At 40.2% G+C, this 21503-nt stretch overlaps 2 protein-coding genes across 3 annotated transcripts; both read left to right on the top strand.

The window, feature by feature from the left end:
- The first annotated feature begins 482 nt into the window (after nucleotides 1-482).
- On the top strand, nucleotides 483-9847 carry os9 (OS9 endoplasmic reticulum lectin). Its single transcript, XM_028404920.1, has 15 exons — nucleotides 483-662; nucleotides 1043-1225; nucleotides 3167-3230; nucleotides 3323-3399; nucleotides 3775-3873; nucleotides 4562-4763; nucleotides 5124-5279; nucleotides 5397-5512; nucleotides 5711-5759; nucleotides 5951-6033; nucleotides 6119-6325; nucleotides 6437-6638; nucleotides 7002-7169; nucleotides 7504-7613; nucleotides 8690-9847. The coding sequence occupies exons 1-15, from the start codon at nucleotides 495-497 to the stop codon at nucleotides 8825-8827; spliced, it is 2022 nt and encodes a 673-aa protein (XP_028260721.1). The 5' UTR covers nucleotides 483-494; the 3' UTR covers nucleotides 8828-9847.
- Nucleotides 9848-11410: 1563 nt separating this feature from the next.
- c1galt1lb (core 1 synthase, glycoprotein-N-acetylgalactosamine 3-beta-galactosyltransferase 1, like b) lies at nucleotides 11411-16924 on the top strand. Of its 2 annotated transcripts, XM_028404922.1 has the most exons (4): nucleotides 11411-11947; nucleotides 12103-12372; nucleotides 14040-14704; nucleotides 15454-16924. In XM_028404922.1, the coding sequence occupies exons 2-4, from the start codon at nucleotides 12147-12149 to the stop codon at nucleotides 15763-15765; spliced, it is 1203 nt and encodes a 400-aa protein (XP_028260723.1). In that variant the 5' UTR covers nucleotides 11411-11947; nucleotides 12103-12146; the 3' UTR covers nucleotides 15766-16924. The 2 variants fall into 2 exon arrangements, with proteins under 2 accessions (XP_028260723.1, XP_028260724.1); XM_028404923.1 differs by lacking the exon at nucleotides 11411-11947 and having other exon boundaries at nucleotides 11979-12372.
- Nucleotides 16925-21503: the final 4579 nt, after the last annotated feature.

Raw genomic sequence — 21503 nt, forward strand, 5'->3', positions numbered from 1 at the left:
CATTTGAGCGTGTGTGCGCGTACAGCAGATGGGCGTGTGGGGGCGTCTTTACACATACGTGTGTTAAAATGTCCACAATGGCTATGTTTGTCAATTTTCATTTAAATTCGTTATGTTAAAAAACGTTATGTTCACAGTCCAGCCCTTTCCTGTATGTTTACTGGGCAGCATGTGTTTTGATATTATAAAACATAAACATATACGTGGTCCACGAGATCCTAATTTGACTAAATTTGTGTGTGACACGCCTTATCGCGCAGTCGCCTGTTTTCAATACCAAAGCGTGAGTTTGATCGCGATACAAACGTTGCACTTTGTTTTTAAAGACTCCGTTCATTCAATCTGTGTCGGTGAAGTAAACCAACACACCCAGGTCGCTCCGTTGACATGCACAAAATGTAGCCAATGAGCGAGCAGCGTTCCTCCTCTCTACCAATCAGCTGCCACCATGTCAGGCGTTCTGTGTTTTGTTGCAGTCATAGACAAATGGGAGGATGAGGAGAGAGTCAATGATGGCTGCTGCCTTGGCGCGATGGCTAAAGAGATTGTACGTTTTCTTGCTGATATGCCCCATTTGTGTCCCAGCCTTCCTAAATTTGGAGGAGTTAAATGAGATGAAGTATGGGATTCAGATTCTACCAGACCCCGTCATCATGGGGCAGGTGAGTGAGGCTGTTAATTGGTGCTAACAGTTAGCTTGTTAGCAAAAATGTAGTCTACTGTTTGCTGACGTTAAATTTTTTCTGCAAGTGTTGCTACTAACGCAAAGACTAACGCGACTCCTAGAAAGTTTAGAAAGCTATCTTGGTATACTGTGTCAAGTTTTATAAAGACACGTTAGTGTTGAAATTCTTCTGTCATACGCAGCGTGTTTTGACAGCTGTCACAACATGCCATCTTCCTCAATTCAGCAGTTGCATCTTAGTAGTTTCTGTCTGCTACAGACCATGTATGCACATCAAAACCTCCACATTACATGTTAATACGTAACATTACGCCTGTAAAGCTGAACCAGTTTTCATGGATGTTTTCCTGTTTTTAGGCTAAGACAGAAGAGGTAATGACAGTGTCCAATAAGTACAAGCAGCTGTATGAATGTCGACTTCCAGCCCAGGCTGTCCGGTTTCATCAGGACCCTGCTTCTGAACCTGACTCACAGGGATACACTGGTCCAGACATCCCAGACCTGCTCAGGTCTATGAACAATGCACCCTGTCTAGTGAAGGTTGGTCCTCATCTGCTTATCTGCCTAATCCAATAGTCAGAAGCTGTAGTTAATGCTAACCGCATCACACTGACACCAGTTGTTGCAATATATTTCTAAAACATGCAACACATGAGAAAGACAAAGAACTGCAATCAGATTCTACGTTTCTGTATTTGATGATGTGTATGTTGTATGTGAAAAGGGTTTGGTTGTTGTTGTGGAACTTTCAACTTAATAACTGAATACAGATTCAGACCAAACACAGTAAACAAAAAAGAGTCACTGCAAACAACAGATAAGCTGACTACAGGTGACAGTGTCCCTGGCACAAGGTTATTTGTATGAATAAGACTGTCAGCATGTGGACAAAGGTCATATAATATTTGTGTTTTACACAAATGTTTCAGTTTGAAAAGTAAAATCCATCATAAAATGGTTAAATATAACACTTCATATACACAAGTGGAGCCAAGCAAAATTAAGTACGGTACAGTGAAGACGCCTGTTTCAGCTGTGAGTTGCTACAGCAGTGTTGCTTCACCACGAGTGCTTTGTCACTGTGCTTACAAACAGCCTTCTCCTGCTTGAGCATAGAGGGTATGTAACCCAAACACACTGATAATATCAACATTTCTTCCCTTAGAAATGTTCCTCATCCCCTTTATTTTGCTTAGCAGCTGGATTCTTGCAAGATTTCACAGATTATGTGACACTGTATCTTGCCAGGCTTCATGTTATGTGAATGTGGTCAAACAACAATGGTGCTACTGGAGAAAATGACCTATTTTAGGTGTGACAACAAGACAGTATAGTATTCAGTTTTACTTATGTAACATTGTGTGGAAAACCATCTGGTGCATCGGGTTATTGTTACCCCGGATTTACACCAGCTGTGAAACAACTACTGCAACTGCAGCATCAGTCCCCACCAGACGTGTTTCAGAAGCGTAGTGTATTCATGCATATGTTACAAGGTCCTGTGAGATTCACAAAATCACATAGTTATCTGCCTGTTTACCTGATGTTTAATGTCCTCTCTATATGTATCAGGCTGGGTTACAGAGCACATTACTTAAAACTCCATTTACTCCATCAATACACACAGGGCAGCTTCTCACCCTCCACTCTAAAAAAACAGTTACTGCTTCTCTCCCTGCGTTTTTCTTTCTGATATTTTCCAAATAAAAAGCATGTTATATCATATAAAATGCTGTTCCTCTACTTATACGACTATGATGCTAAATCAGCGAGAGTTTGTTTTATTTTGAAAATCTACCGGAAACTTTCTGGTGTTCTGGTGCCTGACCTCCTGTCTACTCGATGTGGTTGGTAAATTGATGCGTCACCAGCTCAAAAATGAAACTGGTGTGTGTCTCTCGCGGAGCTACGATTCTGGGACGCTTCTGAAACGCGCTGCTTATGCGGCTGGTGTAAATACTCTCATTGACTAAAATGGAAGCATATCAACAGCGGCTGCCGCTATGCTTATATTGCTCATCTGGTGTAAATCCGGTGATGGTGGTGACATGATATGAATGGCTTCCCTTTGCCTCATAAGATGCCTGTCTCTCTTTGTTTAAAAACACAAAACATAAATTGGAGTAATGGCAACTAATGAATGCTGTATGAGTCCTTGTTTATCAGGTGTCTTAGATGAACAAACCTTCTGTAATGTTAATGTTTTCTAACAATTACATGTTGCCATATTGGTAGTGTCTAGGTCCACCTAAACACCCAGTTAAACCAAATACAGGCAAAGAGGTAAAATGAGAGTGGAACTGAAGTGGCTTGCATTCCCTATTGGGCAAAAAAACTCAGTCCATTGGGGATCGATACTGTTAATGATTGTGACCTAATGATGACTTAATAAGATTAATTCTTTAGTGCGTGTGCTCCAAAACAATGCAAAAGATGTCTACAGTTTTAATATGAAATGTTTCCTGTCTGTTCTTCCTGCAGACAAAAGACTGGTGGACATATGAGTTCTGTCATGGTCAGCACATCAGACAGTATCACCTTGAAGGTTAGAGGTCACCTCTTTGTTTTAATCCACAGCATGTTTTCCATGACCATTGTTTTAGCTGTGTTTAACTGTTGAACTGCTATTTCCAACAGACACAGAAATTAAAGGGGACATTCTCTTCCTGGGTTATTATGAGTCTGAATTTGATTGGAGCAATGAAACGGCAAAGGTAAAGTTCCTCCCATATCGTGGGTTTGTTTTCTTTGGGATTCTAGCATACATTAAAAATATTGCTTCTGACTGAAAATTATGACTGTTTTCCAAAATCTCAAAATTTGATTTTGATTTAACAAAATTATGGTGTCACTTCTAAAAACACACATAATTTGCTGAGGTGTAGAGAGCTGTCACAGAAACCAAAAGCAGCGTGACAGCTACACATGGAAATGTACATGTATTATGGTCTAAGATATTAAGTATTTCACAGCAGACGTATGCACCTGTTGCTGTTTTTGGGTGATTTATCAGCTGACAGACATTATCATCATGTGCAAGAATATTACAAATCAGTTCACTTAAAATATCTTTCCTGTTTGTCTGTCAGGCCTCCAAACAGCACAAGCTGAAGCGATACCACACTCAGACATACGTAAACGGCTCCAAGTGTGACTTAAATGGTAGTCCCAGAGAGACTGAAGTTCGGGTAAGACATTGGAACATTTCTGTCCTTGAGTGGCTTTGCTTGTTTTGTGTCTTCAAACTTCAACACACTACATGCAACAGAACAGTAATACATCTCTCTAGATGCATTGATATCTGACTCATTCAGTGAGTTCATTCGGTTTCATACTTGATTCTTAATTGTTTGTGACTTTTAAGTTTTGGAGAAAGCAGATTCAGCACAAGGTGTAACAGGATTTCTAGAAAGTTTTGCAGAAGCAGATTGATGTGCATCGTCTCTTTTTAATGATAAATTTTAAAGGTTTAGATAGAAAAGGTCTACAACCTCTCTTTAGTACAGGCAGTGTTTTCCTGTGCATGTGCAGCTACCGTGTTTGCAGTATCTGAAGTCTATAGAGTCACTGAGATTTGCATGTCCCTAGAGATGATTAAGGAGATCTTTGTGAACTAAATTTACATCTCTCAGACCCTTTCAGACACAGATTTGAAAAAGACAGAAAGATAGATTATTCAAAATCTTCTCAATGTAAAAGTCTTGCATTCTGCTTTTTCAGGCTGGCTTCAAAGTAAAGTTTTGTTGTAGCCGTCTGTCCTCCTGATAGGAGCATCAGGAAACATCTGTGTGCAAGATGGCCCCAAAGTATCTGGCTTTTGGCCATTTTATACACACACACACACACACTATATACAAGTTTTCTGTTTTTTTATAGTTCATATGTGAAGAAGGCTCAGGTGACTACATTGCCCGTGTAGATGAGCCTCAGTCATGCCGCTACGTGCTGACGATTCACACGAGTCGCACCTGCCAGCATCCTTTCTTGCGACCACCATCCACTGCCAAGCCACAGGGCATCGTGTGCCAGCCAGCCCTCAGTGCGCAGCAGTACATGGATTACGTCAAGGCTCAAGTCTGTGAGTGAACAAAAAAAGTGAAGGTCACAGTGATGCTGTATTTTAAAGTGCTTGAAGCCCCCTAACATTATTTCTGTTGAAAGAGTCTCTGATATGTAATATTATGTAATATTTAAAACCATGTTTGTGGTATAAGAAGCTAAAGGTGGTAAAAATAGAAATGGAAACATTTTGGATAATATTTATTATTATTTAGTGGTAATGTATATACTGTATATAAAATGCATGGTACCATATTCAAAATCAGATATTTTGATTTCCTTTTGTGTGTAATTTTAAAGCAAATAAGAAATGTGTGACGTAGTATTTCTTTGTCTTGTGTCCCACTCTCTCTTCAAATCCTCCTCTGGCTGTTCCCAGCGGACACAAAGCGTAAAGTGGAGCAGATCTCAGAGGAGCTAAAGAGCCTTGATGAGATGTTAGCTGGTAATGAAGAGGAAGATAAAGCAGTGGAAGTGACAGCAGAGGAGACTTCAGCTGCTCCCAGCAATGACCCAGACCAGTCAGAAAGAAAAGGTGCATTTTCAAACATTAATGTAGAAAATACGTTTTTATGTCCTACATGTCAGGTGTATTAATTAATACTACAAAGCTTTTTTTGTGTGGCATGAAAATGTTTCTGTTTTGATGCAGGTATGGCTAAAATATCTGAAGATGGAGAGTTAGAAGAGGCAGAAGACTCTGACTTCTGGGAAGGAGTCACAAAACCAGGGAATTCCAAGACACCTGCTACTCACCAGGAGGATCAGGTAAAACACTCACCGTGTGCCTTCTGATCATTTCTTTAACATTGGCACTGGTTTTATTGCTAAATATTGTCAGTATATCAATGGATATATTCTGCTATTTACACACACAGTACAGCATTGTGACCCCAGTTGGCCACTAGAGGGTGTATGTTAATGCTTTCATTTCACAACTCTAATCACATTTTATTCCCCTCTCAGGAAGCCGATGGTCAAACAGACAATGAAGTAATAGATGATGGTGATGAAGGTACTGCTATGATCAACTTCACCTATGAACATTCCGATCAGCACTTATTACATGACAAAAATTATTACTACTATTACTAGATCCTCTTCTCTGTGCATTTATCACCTATACAAACTGAACAACTATTAGCCCAGAGAAGTTTTGTGGTTATTGATTATGCATTTTGTTATTTTTTTTTGTTTGCTTTTTAGTAGAAAAATTCAACTTTAAAATCATCACTGACCCAGCAGACCTGATGAAATTTGTACAGCACCTGAAGGAGAGCAACAGGAAGGTCATTACTTGCAAAGATCAGTATAAAAGCAAATTTATTTAGGTTTTCTTTGATGACTTATTAATTCAGTCATTCTGTCTTTTAGAAAGCACAAAACCAAGCAAATAGTGAAGGAGAGAAGCCAACAGTGAGCAGGGTAACGGAAAAATTAAGTGAAGAGGAGGATAGAGATGAAGATGAACGCCTGCTGCAGGAGTTTGAGGATGAGATGGCTGACCTCTCTGTGCCATCCAGTAAGATTGAAGAGATCAAGGAGGAAATGCAGAAAGAGTTTGACAACATTATAAATGAGGTAGACATACGCAGGTTTCATACCTCTAAAAATGTTTTTAGACAGATCCAACCCAGTTAGACAGATATAAATGCATTATTTACACGTGACTGGGTTCTCCCTGTGTTGTAGGCGCAGCAGGAATTAGAGACTGAGGGTCTGAAAGGAGAGTTCGATCGTACTCAGGCCACGCAGACACTGGAGACAACACTGGATAAGCTACTTGATCATCTGGAGGAGAAGGATGTGCAGGACCCAGAGCAGCAGGCATCAGGAGGCCAAACAGCCAGCGACCCAACCAGGGGCAGCCCAAGCCTGGCGCCGAAGCAGCCAGGTAACCATGTAGCCTGTCCCTCCTCAGTCATCCTCATGTCAACACATTCTGTGTCCAACTCAGTCGTCATCATGTTTCATCCATATGTATCGTAGAATTCTGTCTTAGTTATACAAATTAGTTAACAGATTACCAGTTACCACATTTATTTATTTGGTCAGTTAGTGGTCTTTGCTCTGCTGCCATTGATGTGACTGTGGGGGACTTTATTTTCATTACTCTAAATTTAGTAATCAAATCTGTAAAATGTAATGTTTTGGGTGACATATTTCTGGCTCTTTCCACCTCCATTCTGTGAACCTGCTGGCGGGTTTTGAGGTGTACTGTGATACTGTTTGTCCCTCTTTTGTCTCATCACCCCAGACCAAGCAGCTGACGACCATGTTAAGATCAAAATTACTAAATATAAGACGGGCAGCAGCCCTGATGGGGAGGTCAAAGTTCAGGAGATGGGCGAAGGAGACCCCCAGTGGCAGCACATAAAGGACGTGGTTAAAGAACAGCTAGAGAAGGCAGGACTGAAGGCCGAAGGTATGAAGGAGGAGTGCCCGAAACACTCACGGCCTTTTCTCTCTTCCATCTGATATCTTAAGCATACAGTGCTTTTTTTCTCCCATCATCTTCTTGGAAAGTACCTGTCAGGTCATGATAGAAAAAAAAGTCCTTTGACAGCAGGAAGATTGTCCTAAAGACATGAGGAAATGAGAGGTCAACCATCTTTTTTCTTTTTCATCCACTGTCCTGTTTGAACCATTCTTCATCCTTCTTATTAACACAACATATTATTTTACTCTTGAGCCACTTGGGTGTAGATATATTTCATTGGAAGGTCCTATTTCCTCTTTTGTCTTCCCCATTCTTTTAGGTAAAATTGAGGTGAAAATCTTGACTCGAAAGAATGCAGAGGAGGCAGGTGATCAGTGGCTGACTGAAGAGGATACAAAGTCCTTCAGGGAGCTACTCATAAATCTCCTGGTAATTTGAGCAGACATACACACGTTTAATGGTCTTGCATGTCTCAGTTGCACCCACAAACACACAGGCAGTATACGTTTGTCTGCAGATAATTGTAAAACAATGCTCTGTTCAAGCTTAGTATTTACATGCATCTTAGATCCAATCACAAGTGGACACCTCGAGGACAGTTGTTGAGTGCACCTGGTGTTAAAGGCACAGTGAGATCGGATCACTCCATTACTCTACTACCACTCTATTACTATCACTCTACTACATTCATTCAGAGTTTCACAGGCACGTGAAGAATCACATCACACTGCAAATACATATTGATTACAGATTTATTAATTAATGTCTATAACAATATATAAATATAAACATATTAATTTGTTTTAATGTTGTAAAGCACTGTGGTCAATTCTGGTTGTCGTAAGGTGCTATATAAATAAAGGTTGCTAGCTTGCTTCTTAACAGACTTGCAGCCTACATACAAGAGTGGAACCCATATGATTGAGCACCTCAAAGAGAGGGAGTTGTGTATGCTTATGCATAATGAGGATGTTTTGTGACATTATAACATGAATAATAACTAAGCCTATATGTTTATTTGCAACTCAAGGAGGTTACTTGATCGTAAGTGGTGTAGGAAGTGGAGATGCATTCTAATGCCTTGGTGAAGTGATATACTTAGAGCTGTCCACATGATCAGGTGACTTACGATACATGTTCATACAGGGTCTGAGCATGAGCTACAAAACACAGTGCGTCTGTGGCGGGTGTAACTGTTGTTTTTAGTATTATCTAGTAGTTATGTCATTAGGTGCGTTAGGATCTTTGTGGCTGACGTCCACACCTCACCGCTATAATACTTGTACAAGTGTTTCCACAATTATGGGCTTAACTGAGTAAATCCTTAATTTTTGTTTCAAATACAGCACGTGTGGCCTGTGTAAATGTTTAGCTAAGTCTGTTGCATCCACTGCTTTTTTGCAGATCAGTTCTGAGCCTTTTCCAAGTGAATGGGCTGCGAGGCTACAGTGTCAAATAACATTTGATCTTTGGGGTAACAAACTTCCTTTATTTTTATCCATCAGACTGGAGGCACTGAAGAAGTTTACAAAGAGCAAAAGAGGCAGCAGGAGTTGGAGAACAACTATAGGTTTGTATGGGGAGAGTCTCAGGAGGAATCGCAGTCATCGAGCAGCTCAGACTCAGATGATGTGGACATATGAGCTCCTTCAGTACATCCAGTGCACCTTTTGGGATGGTGAACTCCTGTGGAGACCAGCAGAGCCCACCTAATTAAATTATTGCTGTTAAACCCGGCAGATAGTATCAGCTCAGCTATTTGCACATTCAGAAAATGTCATCGTGTGTCTCGGATAGGCGATATTGTCGGCGTCTTCAAAGGGGGCCCGCTGTAAGTTGCCGGATGAAGTCACAATATGTCAGCTGTACATGTACAGTTAAATGAAATTATGCATTTTTTCCCTTTTTGACGGGACTCAGTTTTGATAGATGGCTAGAACAGCCGAGTAATAAACATTTATGTTTTTAGAAATATTTTCAGTTATACTGAACATTTGGATCTAGATCTTAGGTTTTCAGCAGCACACCATTTGTCCACGAGTAAATTATTTACTTGCTTTTGTCTTCTGTGTTGCCGTTGACAAAAAAATCCTCTCCTGTAAGTTTCTAAGCAGGGACTTTTGTTTTGTGTACCTTGACAGACTGAACGAGTGTCTTAATTTGTTGGATGGATGAAATGAGAGACAAAGTAAAAATAGTCAAGGCTTCACATTCCAGTTTTTGCTGGTGTTTAAATCTTTGACACGCTTTGTTTGGCGTTTTGCATTTGTTTTTTACAGTTCAGGTAAATACTATAACCACAGATGATCTCAGAGTTGATTCACGTGCTGTGCAAAGCCTCTGTTGGGTGGTCATGTTCTGTTAAAAGAATTCCAAACTAAAACATTCGAAGGAGTTTGGTACGATAAATCTAGTGTGTAATGTTTTTGTATTTTGACAAGAACTTAATTATATATTTAATAAACCTTAACACACTCAGTCACATTAAGTGTACCAAATTCACGAAGGTTTAAAGGGCTGAATTTGTATCAGTTGTGAATGATTGTGGCTACTTGGAACTCAACATGTACATAATTATTGTGGTAATATGTTTTGGAATTGATTTGTTGTATATTAGCACAGATTATGCAGAAATTGAGATATGAGTAAATGTGTTGAAACTATTTGACTGTGCAAACTTGTATATGAAGCTTGACTCCACTGTGAGACAATAACTTCACAACTTCTCCAGATGGACTTTAGAGGCTGTTTCCCTCAAAACTCAGTTCTTCTTGTGTCTATCAATATTTGACAGAAGTAAGCAGGAAAACCTTTTTTTATTTAGGGTGAACTGAATCTGTCCATTCAAAGGCTTTCTGATCTGTGATGAAACAAACTGTTGATCATCAGCCTCAGCGTTGTGATTACCCACTATCACCGATGCCAACAGACAGCCCATCTGTGCCAAAGATTATTATACGGGCATCCAGCTCTGTCCTTCTGGTCAAAGAGAAAAAATAACTTTAAAACTCTACAAATTACCCTGATTAATGACAGGTGTTCACTAATACACCTGGTCACAACCATATGGATCCTGACAGTTTTGTAATTTGTCTCCTCTCATGCATAATTCTTTTGAACACTGGGGAGTCAACTTCCTATAATCTAAGAATTGAAGGAGGTAGGACAGCATGTGACCAGAAGCTATCACATGGATTAACGGGGGAAGTGGAAACTTGTGTAATCACAGGATAGAGCTAAAAGCAATCTAGCAATCTATGACTGTCAGATTGGCAGTACATGGGAAAAAAAATAAACGGGCAGGGCACATAACAAATAGAAAGTGTGTTTCTGGGAACAATGAGCTCTGAGCACAAGAAAGGGACTCTTGTTCTCCATCCTAGGGTAATGATTAACCCAGAATTTGCTCTTGTATAAGGAGTGTGTACACACACTGCTGTATGTTTCCCCAGAATGTCATAGTATCAGTACACAAAATAACCAGATATAATTTTAGTGTTAAAGATAAATACATACTAAGGGCTTAACAGAGAATAGGAGAGCTGTGTTAATAAGAGCTACAACCTGATGCAGGCCTGATCTATAATATAATTCACCACATGTTTTTACAGTCTATAAATAGTTGTTGATTTTCTCTCACTTCCATCCACAATGACCTGATCAATTCCCAGCCAGGGTATCTTGTGTAGATTTACAACACATGCAGCCAGTGACTTCAGAGGAAGTCGTCTACAGCAGACACACAGAGAGCGAGGGTGTGTGTTTACCTGTGGGATTAGAGACACAACAGCTCTCACCCTTTAGATTAGCAGTAAAGCTGTGTACTTCACTTTAGATTTGTCATCACTGTAAAGAGGCCACCGTGGTATATTGCTGACGTGCAGAAGAGTATTGTGGAAGTGATTAATTATAGATTTCAAAACATATTACATTATTATTGTTATTATTATTATTATTATTATACAGCTTTACTGTATTTTAGCCCAGTGGTTACAAAACTGTGAAATTAGCAGCGGTGATTTATGTGATAAAGAAAACACGTGGCTCTATTAAAGTAATTAAAGTTTCATCAGGCACCCTTTAGCTAACGGTAACGTGTGATCTTCTCTAATTTCTACGGATGCTATGATGTAAAATTGCAGATAAATAAATATAAACAGAAAGTGCTGAACATTCCTTCAGGACGTGTAGCTGCGCTTTTGCTTGACCGGAAGTGCCGGGTTATCTGGTCGGAAACGGCAAGTTAGATGTAGTTCTGTCGGCGGTGTGGAGCAATTTTATCCCGGCAATTAATAATCTCCACGACCGGTTATTTACAGTTCCGTGGTTTGTGGAGTCATTGCACTTTTGTCTCCTCGGTCAGTTTACTCTGTAACGTTGCCGTTAGCAATGTAGCCGCGACAGGAAGGTTCGCTAACTCAACACTGTCGATCAAATAACGGGCTAGCCAAGTTAGCTAGCGCCAGCTGTTCCAGCCCATAGGGACGGGAGCTAATGATTAACAGGTTATGGCTGTCACTGTACAGCGCCTTTTTCGTCAGGAAACAGTATTCAGTTGGTGTTTTGATTATCTCGGTCGTCTTTTTTTGTCACCGTAGGTAGAAGCGCTTAGTATGGCTAGCTGAGCTAAGTTATCACTTTAGAAACGAAGCACTGCGTCGTGGACAAAACTGATTCATGTTTCGCTTTTAAAAGTTTTTGTTTACGGTGATAAAAATTGCTGAGTGACAGTATAGCTGATATGGTGGACTGCCTTAAAGCTGGTGAGTAAACCACACCTAACACGGGGAGTGACATTTCACAACGATCACGCTGACATTTCCTCACAGACTCACACAGAAAGTGGACTTTCCCCGCAGCTCAAGAGCTTTTGTAGTGAAACTCAACCCCATGCTGTCTTTCTGACTTTACTATTCAGCTCCTGCCAAGTTGAACAACAGCCAGTGAGAGACCTGGTCCAGGATGAAGTGCCTCGGGTCCAGATCCTCCTTCTATGCGGGGTTTGTGGTGGGAATCTTCACACTGTACGTGTTTCTGCATCAGGTGTGGTATGAGAGGACTATGTCAGAGCAGCAAACCAGCAGCTTTGTTAAGCTTCATGACCACCAGCAGCAGCTCGAAGAAGAGAAGAAGATATGGAAGAAGGAGAGGTCTGCTCTTTTCAACCTGAAGCACCCTCATCACATAGGTACGTCATCTGTCACAAATATGCCTACAGACTTGTTTACTGTAGAGGCACATTACTTCCTCAGTGCCATGTGTGTATTATAACTTCAAGGACTTAACTCTCCTCCCTCATTACTGAACCTAAATTAATAGTTTTGTGAATTTCTGTCCTTCTTCGGCACAGTTTTCAACTCCATGTTCTCATAATATGGCGCGTTAACACTTGTAGTTCAGGTGATAGCAAATTATGCTTTACATCGTATTATTATTTCACTTTTGGCTCCTTGTGTCAGGGCTTCTGCATCAACATGCTGGGGTTAGGGTTAGGGTTAGGGTTGCTTGTGGTAGATTCAGCATTAACTCTAAGTTTGCTGTGTGTGTCTAAGCCCCTCTGATGCCTTTTTAGCTCATCACCTGTGATAGCTGGTTTCCTCTTTGCTTGTCATTTATTGATTTCCTCTGTGACAGAGTAACTAGAGCTTCGTAGACTCCTGCATGTTTAACCAAACTACCTCAAATTCAAAAGGCAAATGTACTCTGAAAGATTCACTGTAAAGATCATGAACACTAATCAACCTATAGAAATATATTATTCTAAAATAATAGTTGGTTCCTTGGCCCATGATGACCTTTTGATGACTTTTATTTGGGTTGATATTATATTTTTAATTTTTCAACATAGCTTTATTCTCATGTGTTGCAAGAATCCATTTTTAGTCTTATAATGAATGGCAAATTCTGTTTGTTCAAATGCTGTGTAAATGTGACAATCGGTTTGTGGAATCCTGAGCAGGGAACTAGAGAAACTTGAGTCCGTTTCCCCTCAGAGTGTGTAAGAAGACCAGATGTTCAACAAGACTTTGTATAGTTCATAATTACTGCTTCACTTGAGAATCTGTATCACATTAAATGGCAGGAACACCCATCACACACACAGTGACACTAATTAAACATATATTTCTCATTTAACTGCATAAATGTTCTAACTCTGTAACAGGATTGGTTTCATTTGAGTAGTGATTTAGGCTCAAAGCTTAAACAGCTCGACCTGAATTCAGTCTGAATTTTGAGCTATAAGTTACATAAGAGTTTTGATATCCTTTAGATCTTTGCTTACAGTTAGGGATATTTGTTTTATGATATGTTTTAAATAATACACAGGATTAGCTGGTCTACACAAGCACTTTAAAACACACATTTTTAAGATGATATGATTTTGAAACGTGTTTAAATAATGCACAGGGGTGTTTGTTAATCTGTCTTTACGGTAAACAGGGTCCTAGAGTGTAAACACACTGAATGTGCACTTTGTTTAGTTATTGAGAAGTGGACTGGAGCTATGGGAAGTTTTTTATTATTTAAAATGCAAACTGCATATTCGATGGTTTAAACTGGTTCCAATCTACAGCTGAATCTCTTGACTGTTTGTTTCTAATATGCTCTTTAAGTAGGTTATCTTTGTAGAGAGGAGATAGTGTTGAGTATGTAAACATGACACTACCTTAGTCGTGAATAGTATACATCAAATACAACAGTACTCAACCAGCAAAACAACCTGCAGCCATGATTTGTTTCCTTATTTCGATATTGTTCCCCCTTTCTCTGACAACAGTGAACGCCTGAAGAGCTTCTGAAAATAACTGAAATTTCCATATACAACTGATGTTAATATTTACTTTCCCTTACCAGGTGAGGATAGCCGCATGTCTGATGAGTTATACAAGAAGGTGCGCATACTTTGCTGGGTGATGACTGGACCCAATAACCTGGAGAAAAAGGCTCGGCACGTTAAGTACACATGGAGTCGTCACTGCAACGTCGTGGTTTTCATGAGCTCTGTGGACGACCCTGACTTCCCCACAGTGGGATTAGGAACAAAGGAGGGTCGTGATCAGCTGTATTGGAAGACAATCCGGGCCTTCCATTATGCCTATGAGCATCATGCACACGAAGCAGACTGGTTTCTCAAGGCAGATGATGACACCTATGTAATTGTAGACAACCTGCGGTGGGTTCTTGCAAACCACACACCTGAAGAGCCAATTTATTTTGGCAGAAGATTCAAGCCTTACACTAAGCAGGGCTACATGAGTGGAGGTGCAGGATATGTACTGAGCAAAGAGGCTTTACGTAGATTTGTAGAAGGTTTTAAAAACAAAGTGTGTACTCACACTACCTCTGTAGAGGACCTAGCAATGGGACAGTGCATGGAGAAGGTTGGGGTGCTGGCCGGAGACTCCAGAGACACTGCACAGAGGGAGACCTTTCACCCCTTTGTCCCTGAGCAGCACCTTACTGTGAAGTTCCCTAAGAGCTTCTGGTACTGGAGTTACTGCTACTACCCTATCTCAGAGGTGAGTGCTGCAAACAATATGGAATTTTTGGTTTGTACTGACATAGAACTAACATGGTATGACAGCGTCAGCCTCAACATTTGAACGGTTTGTTAGTTAGTAGTGTTCTTTTAAAAAGTCTATTGTCAAACTGGTAGAGCCACAAAGGAGCAAATTTGAACCTGTTTGATGCTCTGGTGTTTAACTAAATGATCTCCTCAATATGACGGGCAGGCTGCATTCATACTGCAGATAAACAGAGCAATTCCTTACACAGATAATATGCTGTAAATAGGTGGACATGTCCTAAATCTGACTATAGAGGTGGATGGTGAAAATAGATCAGATAAGTAAGGCTGAGTTGTCACAGTGTTGAAGTGAGGTTAAACGCTGATAATGGTTGTAGATAACAAACTGTGGCAGTGCATGTTGCTGTTGCTTGACCTAAAGCTTCCAGGTAAAAAAAAAACTGCCTGCCGGACCACTATGTGCCAGGCAGGGTGCGAAGCAGCCATGTACCCCTCTCAACTCTGGAGGCCTCTTCATCACACATATGCCTGAATTTGCTGCAGTGTCTTCTATTTCGGAAGCCTCATAAAGTCTGAGCTGACAATGGATATGCACATAGTGTAGAAGGACAAGCTGTACTTTCAGCACCGCCCTGTTGTCTGTTATAAAACTGCTGCATGGAAGAGGGGGAACATTGTTCCCTCACAGATGCTGCTCGCATTGTTATAATGCTGCTCACCATGCACTCTGTTCTCTCACAGGGTCCAAACTGCTGCTCAGATATCTCTGTGTCTTTCCATTATGTGGATGCTCCAGGCATGTATTTATTGGAATACTACACCTATCACCTGCGTGCCTTTGGCTACAGATACCGGTACCAGCCCCCCACCCCACTAGGCTACAGTATTGAGCAGTCAAATTCCTGGGAATCTGCAGGAGGACAAGTAGAACAGGCTGCTCAGGAGAAAGCACAAAAAGAGGTGGACAATCCATCCAGGACTGACAAGAAACAGGATGCACATCCTCCGCCCGTAGCTGGCAAAGACCCCCCTGCTGCCCCAGCAGGCAAATAACAGTAGGACTGTGTGTGTGTGTGAGGACCATTCATTGGGGAGATGTGGATTTTAGGTTTCTCCACTTGAGAGCATTCGCTGAGGATTTTTGAGCTGAAGCTGTGTAATGTGAACTGTGACTGCAAGACTGGTCTTAAGGCTAAGAGCTGATTTATGACTAGTGTTTAGTTTTGTTACAAACTAAGTGTCCTCTTTCAGAGTTGGGAGCAGGCTGGATTCATTTAAATGAGCTGAAGTTGAAGTGTTCCCCAGTGTATTTTTGTTTCTTTTTGTTTTTTTAATGTTGTTTTTGTAATCTCTTAATGACTGCAGTTGCACCAAAACCTGATCTACCACTGTCTTCTTCCTGACTTTTTAGAGTTATACGAGTTTGTGTCACACATAGAGAACTGTGTGCCTGTAGTTTAGGCATAACTGTGCTTGAGCTGAAGAGCCAGTCAGTCAGCTTAAAATCAAAATATCTCAGTCCTTCAGACAGAGGTATTTGTTTTCAGGCTGTTGTGGTTAACCAGTTTGAGCTCCACAGCTTGCTGCTCCTCAGACTTGTTTTGTGTTGAAAGCCTTTTCTGACTACAGGGAAAGTGTAACATTATAATTCTCATTTAATTTACATTCATCTTAAGATTTGTTTATAAAGAAAATCCCTAAAAGCCTCCGGTTGTTTCTGGAGTCACATAATGTCAGACAAAGATAAAACAAACAAACAAGACACTTCAGTAAGTGTTTTTTTTCTTCTTACATGAATTAATGAATCGAAAAGTAATTTAATTTCTCTAAATGACCATATGAATTTGAAGTTTCCTATTTGTTATTGGCAAGTAGTACATACATATTCTAATATTCAATTTATACTAATATGACCTTAATATTCAGCAAAAGAATGTCATTACACTTTCAGCCTTAATGGAACATAACTGTAGTAATAATCCACTCAGCTGCCACTTTATTAGATACACCTGGCTCACTGCTGTCATATTAAACAGTCTGAGACTTGTTGATCTGTCAGTTTTGTACAAGAACCTTCATGAGGAGGGAACATTTCAGAGCTGTGTACCTAATGAACTGGCAGTGTGTGTATTATATCTACACCCTTACCAAACACTGTTTACATAAAAAAACAGAAATGCTTAGTGGCAAAGTGATGCTTTAAATGAAAAGTCCAAATGACTAAATTTCTATGATCCAGCCAAAGATTCCCGAAAAAGGACGAGCCCACATTTGTTTGTGGATTTGACGATGATGCAGTGAATCTCGGTGCTTCTCATTTGTGATCGTGAAGGTGTAACGGTATTTTCAGGATCTCTATTTTGATTAGACACACCCAGATGAAAGAGAAAGCAGTAAGACTAATTGTATCTTTCCTTAAGCCGCTTCGAATCCTTTTTTCTTCCATGGCACATAGTTTTCTATCTGTGCTCCGTGAAAACGACACTGTACACACACTCACACACTGCATCTTCCCCACCATGGACTCATTAGCTTGTGCCTTGTAAATTCAGATTGTATGAGCCATGAGCTGCACACATGACTTTGCACTGTGACATTACCACAATGAGAGTGATGGAGTATTGATTTATTGATTTATCGATTGCTTCCTTTGTAATTGTCTTTAGGAAAACAAGTGGATTATCTTTGAGTTATCAAGATTTATTTTAGTCTATACAGTTTTTGTTCTAATAAGCTTTTTTTTTTATTCCATTCAGATCACACCAGGCCATTTCTTTTCTTGTTTATAGAGACTGTATATTTTAAATATTCATAACAGTAGTTTGTTACCAAATAAAAAACTAAATTTGTGCATGATACAGTAAACACCAAATACAGTATCAAGTGCTAACTGCGACGTACTGACTTTGGAATTCTTGTTCATGTGAGAATTGATGCACTTTTGAATGGAAGAGTTCCTGATTTATTTATTTTTTTCTTTTTAACCACTTGAATTTTTCAAAACTGTAATTGATAACAACTGCCTGCCAGTATACATTTTTCTAAATGTTTACACTTGGTTCCCTTCTGTGCATGAACACGCAGCATGTTCAGTTTTTTTCTGTATTAAAAACGGAAAACGTTCCAGTTTTAACCAAATCAGTATGTTTAAAGTTTCTGATGGATTATTTTAATGTAAATTAGTTTGCAGCATCATCCAGTTTCCTATGATATGACACATCCAGTCCTTGACAATCTTTTCAATAATAACCTTTTATCAAAGGGAAGGGTGTACAGTGCTGTATTTATATTTGAAGTGTATTTATGTTGGTCTAAATTGAGTCATTGCTCCCCAGTGTGTAAATGAGCTTGTGTCAGTGTGTGAGCACATGTAATCGATGTGCAGGATCATTTTTAGTGAATGGTACTTTAATCACTATAAATAAATGCATATTTTATTGTATATCTTGTTTTGCTATATGTTTGTTTACGTTGGTTTGTCATTCTCCAGTTACAGTAGACGGTGTTTGGTTTGTGGTTACTTAACATGCGGTGGTTTTGCATGTTGGTTTTGCAGTCACTGTTCTGAGGAGGATTCCTTACACAGAACACTGGAGACAAACAAGGTTTGAACAAAGAAACAGTGTGTTTATCTTTAATAGTTATCTTCAGGGAGGATGCAAGTCCAAGTTTATGCTGATCGTGGAATCTGCCTCTTTTCTCTAACTGGGCGCACATGCGACCTAATTTCTCAATGGTGCAACCAAAAAATATCAGAGGTCGCACCGGTACGACCAGCTGAGATACATTCTCCGCTACTGTTAAACAGTCTCCCTGTGGTCCAACAACAGACACACATCAGGCTCATATCGTGGTCTGAACCAACCAGTGGGTGAAGGGCGGGACCCCGCGTGTGAAAACGTGTCTGCTGCGGTCAGCCGAGACCGTCTGCCAGAAATCCAGAAGAAGAAGAAGAACACGGACTGCGCAGTGCTGATGCTAAAGCTTGTTCCATACTCCACGAGAACAGAGAGATCTGTTACCCGAGGTGACGGGAACAACAAAGTTCGTTTCAGCCCGGACTTTTTGAAACGTGTGTGCAAAACTCATACGGCCCTCTCACTGCGGCGCGCACTGACAGCTATTAAAGACGTTTCGCTGCTGAACAGCAGAAACCGCAGTTCAGGTGAACATGCAGCGGAGGAGCAGGATTTGTTGCTACTATGCAGGTTTTGCTAATTTGCTGTTGACCTGAATGACGGATGATAACGAGCCGGTCATGTTCAGAGAGGGGGCGTGACGTGCTCGTAGCATCATAACAGACTGAACAGCAGGTCTGAGGACAGTGTTATCTGACCTGTGAGGTTCATCCATGAAGGCTGATTCACTCTGACTGACAGCAGTCAGCTGGTTTTAAGGAGTTATAGAACATGGTTACATGATGAACGCCCATTTAAAAAGTATTGTTATTATCCTGCTATAGCGGAGCAGTATGATATCTGCATACAGCTGAAACTGTAACAGACAGAATGAAAAGTCTGTCAGCTGGAGCTCAGCTTTAGAAAGAGAGGAGAGTGAGGCACTGAGGAAGAGGTGAGGAAGATGAGAGAAGAGATACTATAGCTGCATTAGAAACGTGTTGAAGAAAACAACATATATATCTCAATCACAACTATTAAATAAATAATAGTGTGTATAATTTAAATCATTTTTTAATTTACATTGACAGATAGATAAGTGAGAAGCAACAGCCAGAAAAACCAAACAGGAAAATGAAGAGTGCTGTATGAACTTTGAACCTTCATTGTGGATTTCTGACAGGCAGACCTGTTGGCTAGTTTGTCCATAATTTGAATGAGTACTATCAGTACTTTATCAGTATTTAAAATACTTTTTATTTAACTGTGTTCATTATACAAGGTCCAAATTCATTTTAAGATGATATGTATGTACAAAATGTACTGATGCGTACAAAAATATATGGATTAAGTGTGATGCGGCGCACCTAAATTTAAAAAAAAAAACTAAAAAAAAAGTGCAAAAAGTTAGTCTAGTCCTTGAGTAGACATCAAACTAATCTGCTAGTCTGAGAGTACATACATACAGCAGTCGTACATGAAGAAATTCCGATGTTCACATTGAAACATTAGAAACCTGGTTTGCCATGTTGCAATATGTGGTTAGGTTTCTCATTACCTTTAAACAGTTCTGCCGTTTTGTTCTTAACCACTACAGCCCTGGTGTTTCTGCTACATCCTGGTATTTACTGAAGCATGTATTATATCAGGTGTGCATATGTAAACATGCTGGCTAAGGGTGGGGCTCTGGACTGGTCAGGTCAGTAATTCATGGTGGAAGTGAAGTGTGAAAGGCATGACACAGAATATAGGAGGAGAAACAACTGCACAAACACAATGCTTCTGCCAAGACTCCATTGATGTGGTAAATCCATCCTGCTCAGGATTTGAATTTGAAATCCAACATTTATTTCTTATTACAAAACATAACATAATGCGGTAATAAGTCTGATGTAGGCCAGGAGATGTAGACATTTTGACATTCAGTGTCTTAAGCACAAAACAGAGATGATGTTTCTGACTGTTTAAACAGTGTGGTGTTAATGCATTGGTTGGATTGTGATTCACAGGTGTGCTCCTCTCATACACTGAGTAAACAATATAAATGTAATTTAGAAGGAAGTAGCCATAACTGTCTGACTTGTAAAAAACAGGGATGAGAACCAGGAAGTGTAGCCTGCCAGGAACCAGTTCAACATGTAATGCTCTGCTGCATTAGCTGAAGTGACTTGTCCTCCACCCCATCAGATCATGTGTCCAGTGTGTCCCGCACAAGACAAAAAGCAAGTGTGTTACAAAGAATGGGGGTCTGTGTAAAATGTGGAAATGCTGGTTTGACATTGAATTTCAAAAGTTCTTATTTTTCACATTTGGCTGTTTGTTTGGCCTGCAGGAAGAGTCCCATTAATACAGATGTTTACTGCACCATGTGCTGGAGCAGCTTTTTTCAAATCCAAACAACGGCACAATTGTAGTTGTATGCATATTTTAACACTGCCCTCAAGTGGCAGTCAACAGCTACTAGAGGTAGACGTACACTAAAAAGCTCTGCTCAGAGCCTTGCCTTAAAGCTTTAATGAGGATTAAGAGGGTTTATAGCTGTCATATAAATGAGACACTTTATGGCCGCATATGTCCCGACAGAATGAATGATATATTTGTTTTTGACTCAGACATGACACTGATGTCAGAGTCTTGCAGCTAAAAAAAAATAAAAAAAAGAAGAACAAACAGGAATAAACCCCAGAGCCCACCCCTGACCCTTCAAGTATCAGCTAACAACTAACTCTGATATAAAGAGTCAGGTCATGGTGAATCAAGACACAGCTGGACATGCACACTTTGTGTCTGTAATCTTGTGCTTGCCATCTCAAGTTATCTCGTTGACACACCATGTCTCCAACTATCATCATCATACTAGAGTGCAATGAGCCCATCCACAACAGGGCAGCAACCTAAACAGGGAAACCCAGACCCCCTCTTCCTAGCCACCTTCTCCAGGGGGATACCAAGGCGTTCAGGATGCATCAGGCTGACAGCTTAGTCATTAGAGTGTGAATAACTGCATGGACACACTGGTGACAGATGCACTGCTCTTTTTAGGGGTTGTAGATCATCATGTATCTTGTCAGTGATCGCCCATGTGCTGAAAGGCCTTCTATGCCTTCATCTTCTAGGCTCACTCTACCACCTTCAAATTGAGCAGCTCTTTCATTCACAAGGCTCTAAGAAGAA

This window comes from Parambassis ranga, chromosome 5, assembly GCF_900634625.1.
Source record: "Parambassis ranga chromosome 5, fParRan2.1, whole genome shotgun sequence".
Classification (NCBI taxonomy): Eukaryota; Metazoa; Chordata; class Actinopteri; family Ambassidae; genus Parambassis; species Parambassis ranga.

Excerpts from the sequence above, each read along its gene's own strand:
- os9 (XM_028404920.1), top strand. The coding sequence starts at position 495 with ATGAGGAGAGAGTCAATGATGGCTGCTGCCTTGGCGCGATGGCTAAAG. Across the intron at positions 3,231-3,322 it reads CAGACAGTATCACCTTGAAG|ACACAGAAATTAAAGGGGAC; the intron begins GTTAGAGGTCAC and ends TATTTCCAACAG. Across the intron at positions 3,874-4,561 it reads CCAGAGAGACTGAAGTTCGG|TTCATATGTGAAGAAGGCTC; the intron begins GTAAGACATTGG and ends GTTTTTTTATAG.
- c1galt1lb (XM_028404922.1), top strand. The coding sequence starts at position 12,147 with ATGAAGTGCCTCGGGTCCAGATCCTCCTTCTATGCGGGGTTTGTGGTG. Across the intron at positions 12,373-14,039 it reads GAAGCACCCTCATCACATAG|GTGAGGATAGCCGCATGTCT; the intron begins GTACGTCATCTG and ends TTCCCTTACCAG. Across the intron at positions 14,705-15,453 it reads GCTACTACCCTATCTCAGAG|GGTCCAAACTGCTGCTCAGA; the intron begins GTGAGTGCTGCA and ends GTTCTCTCACAG.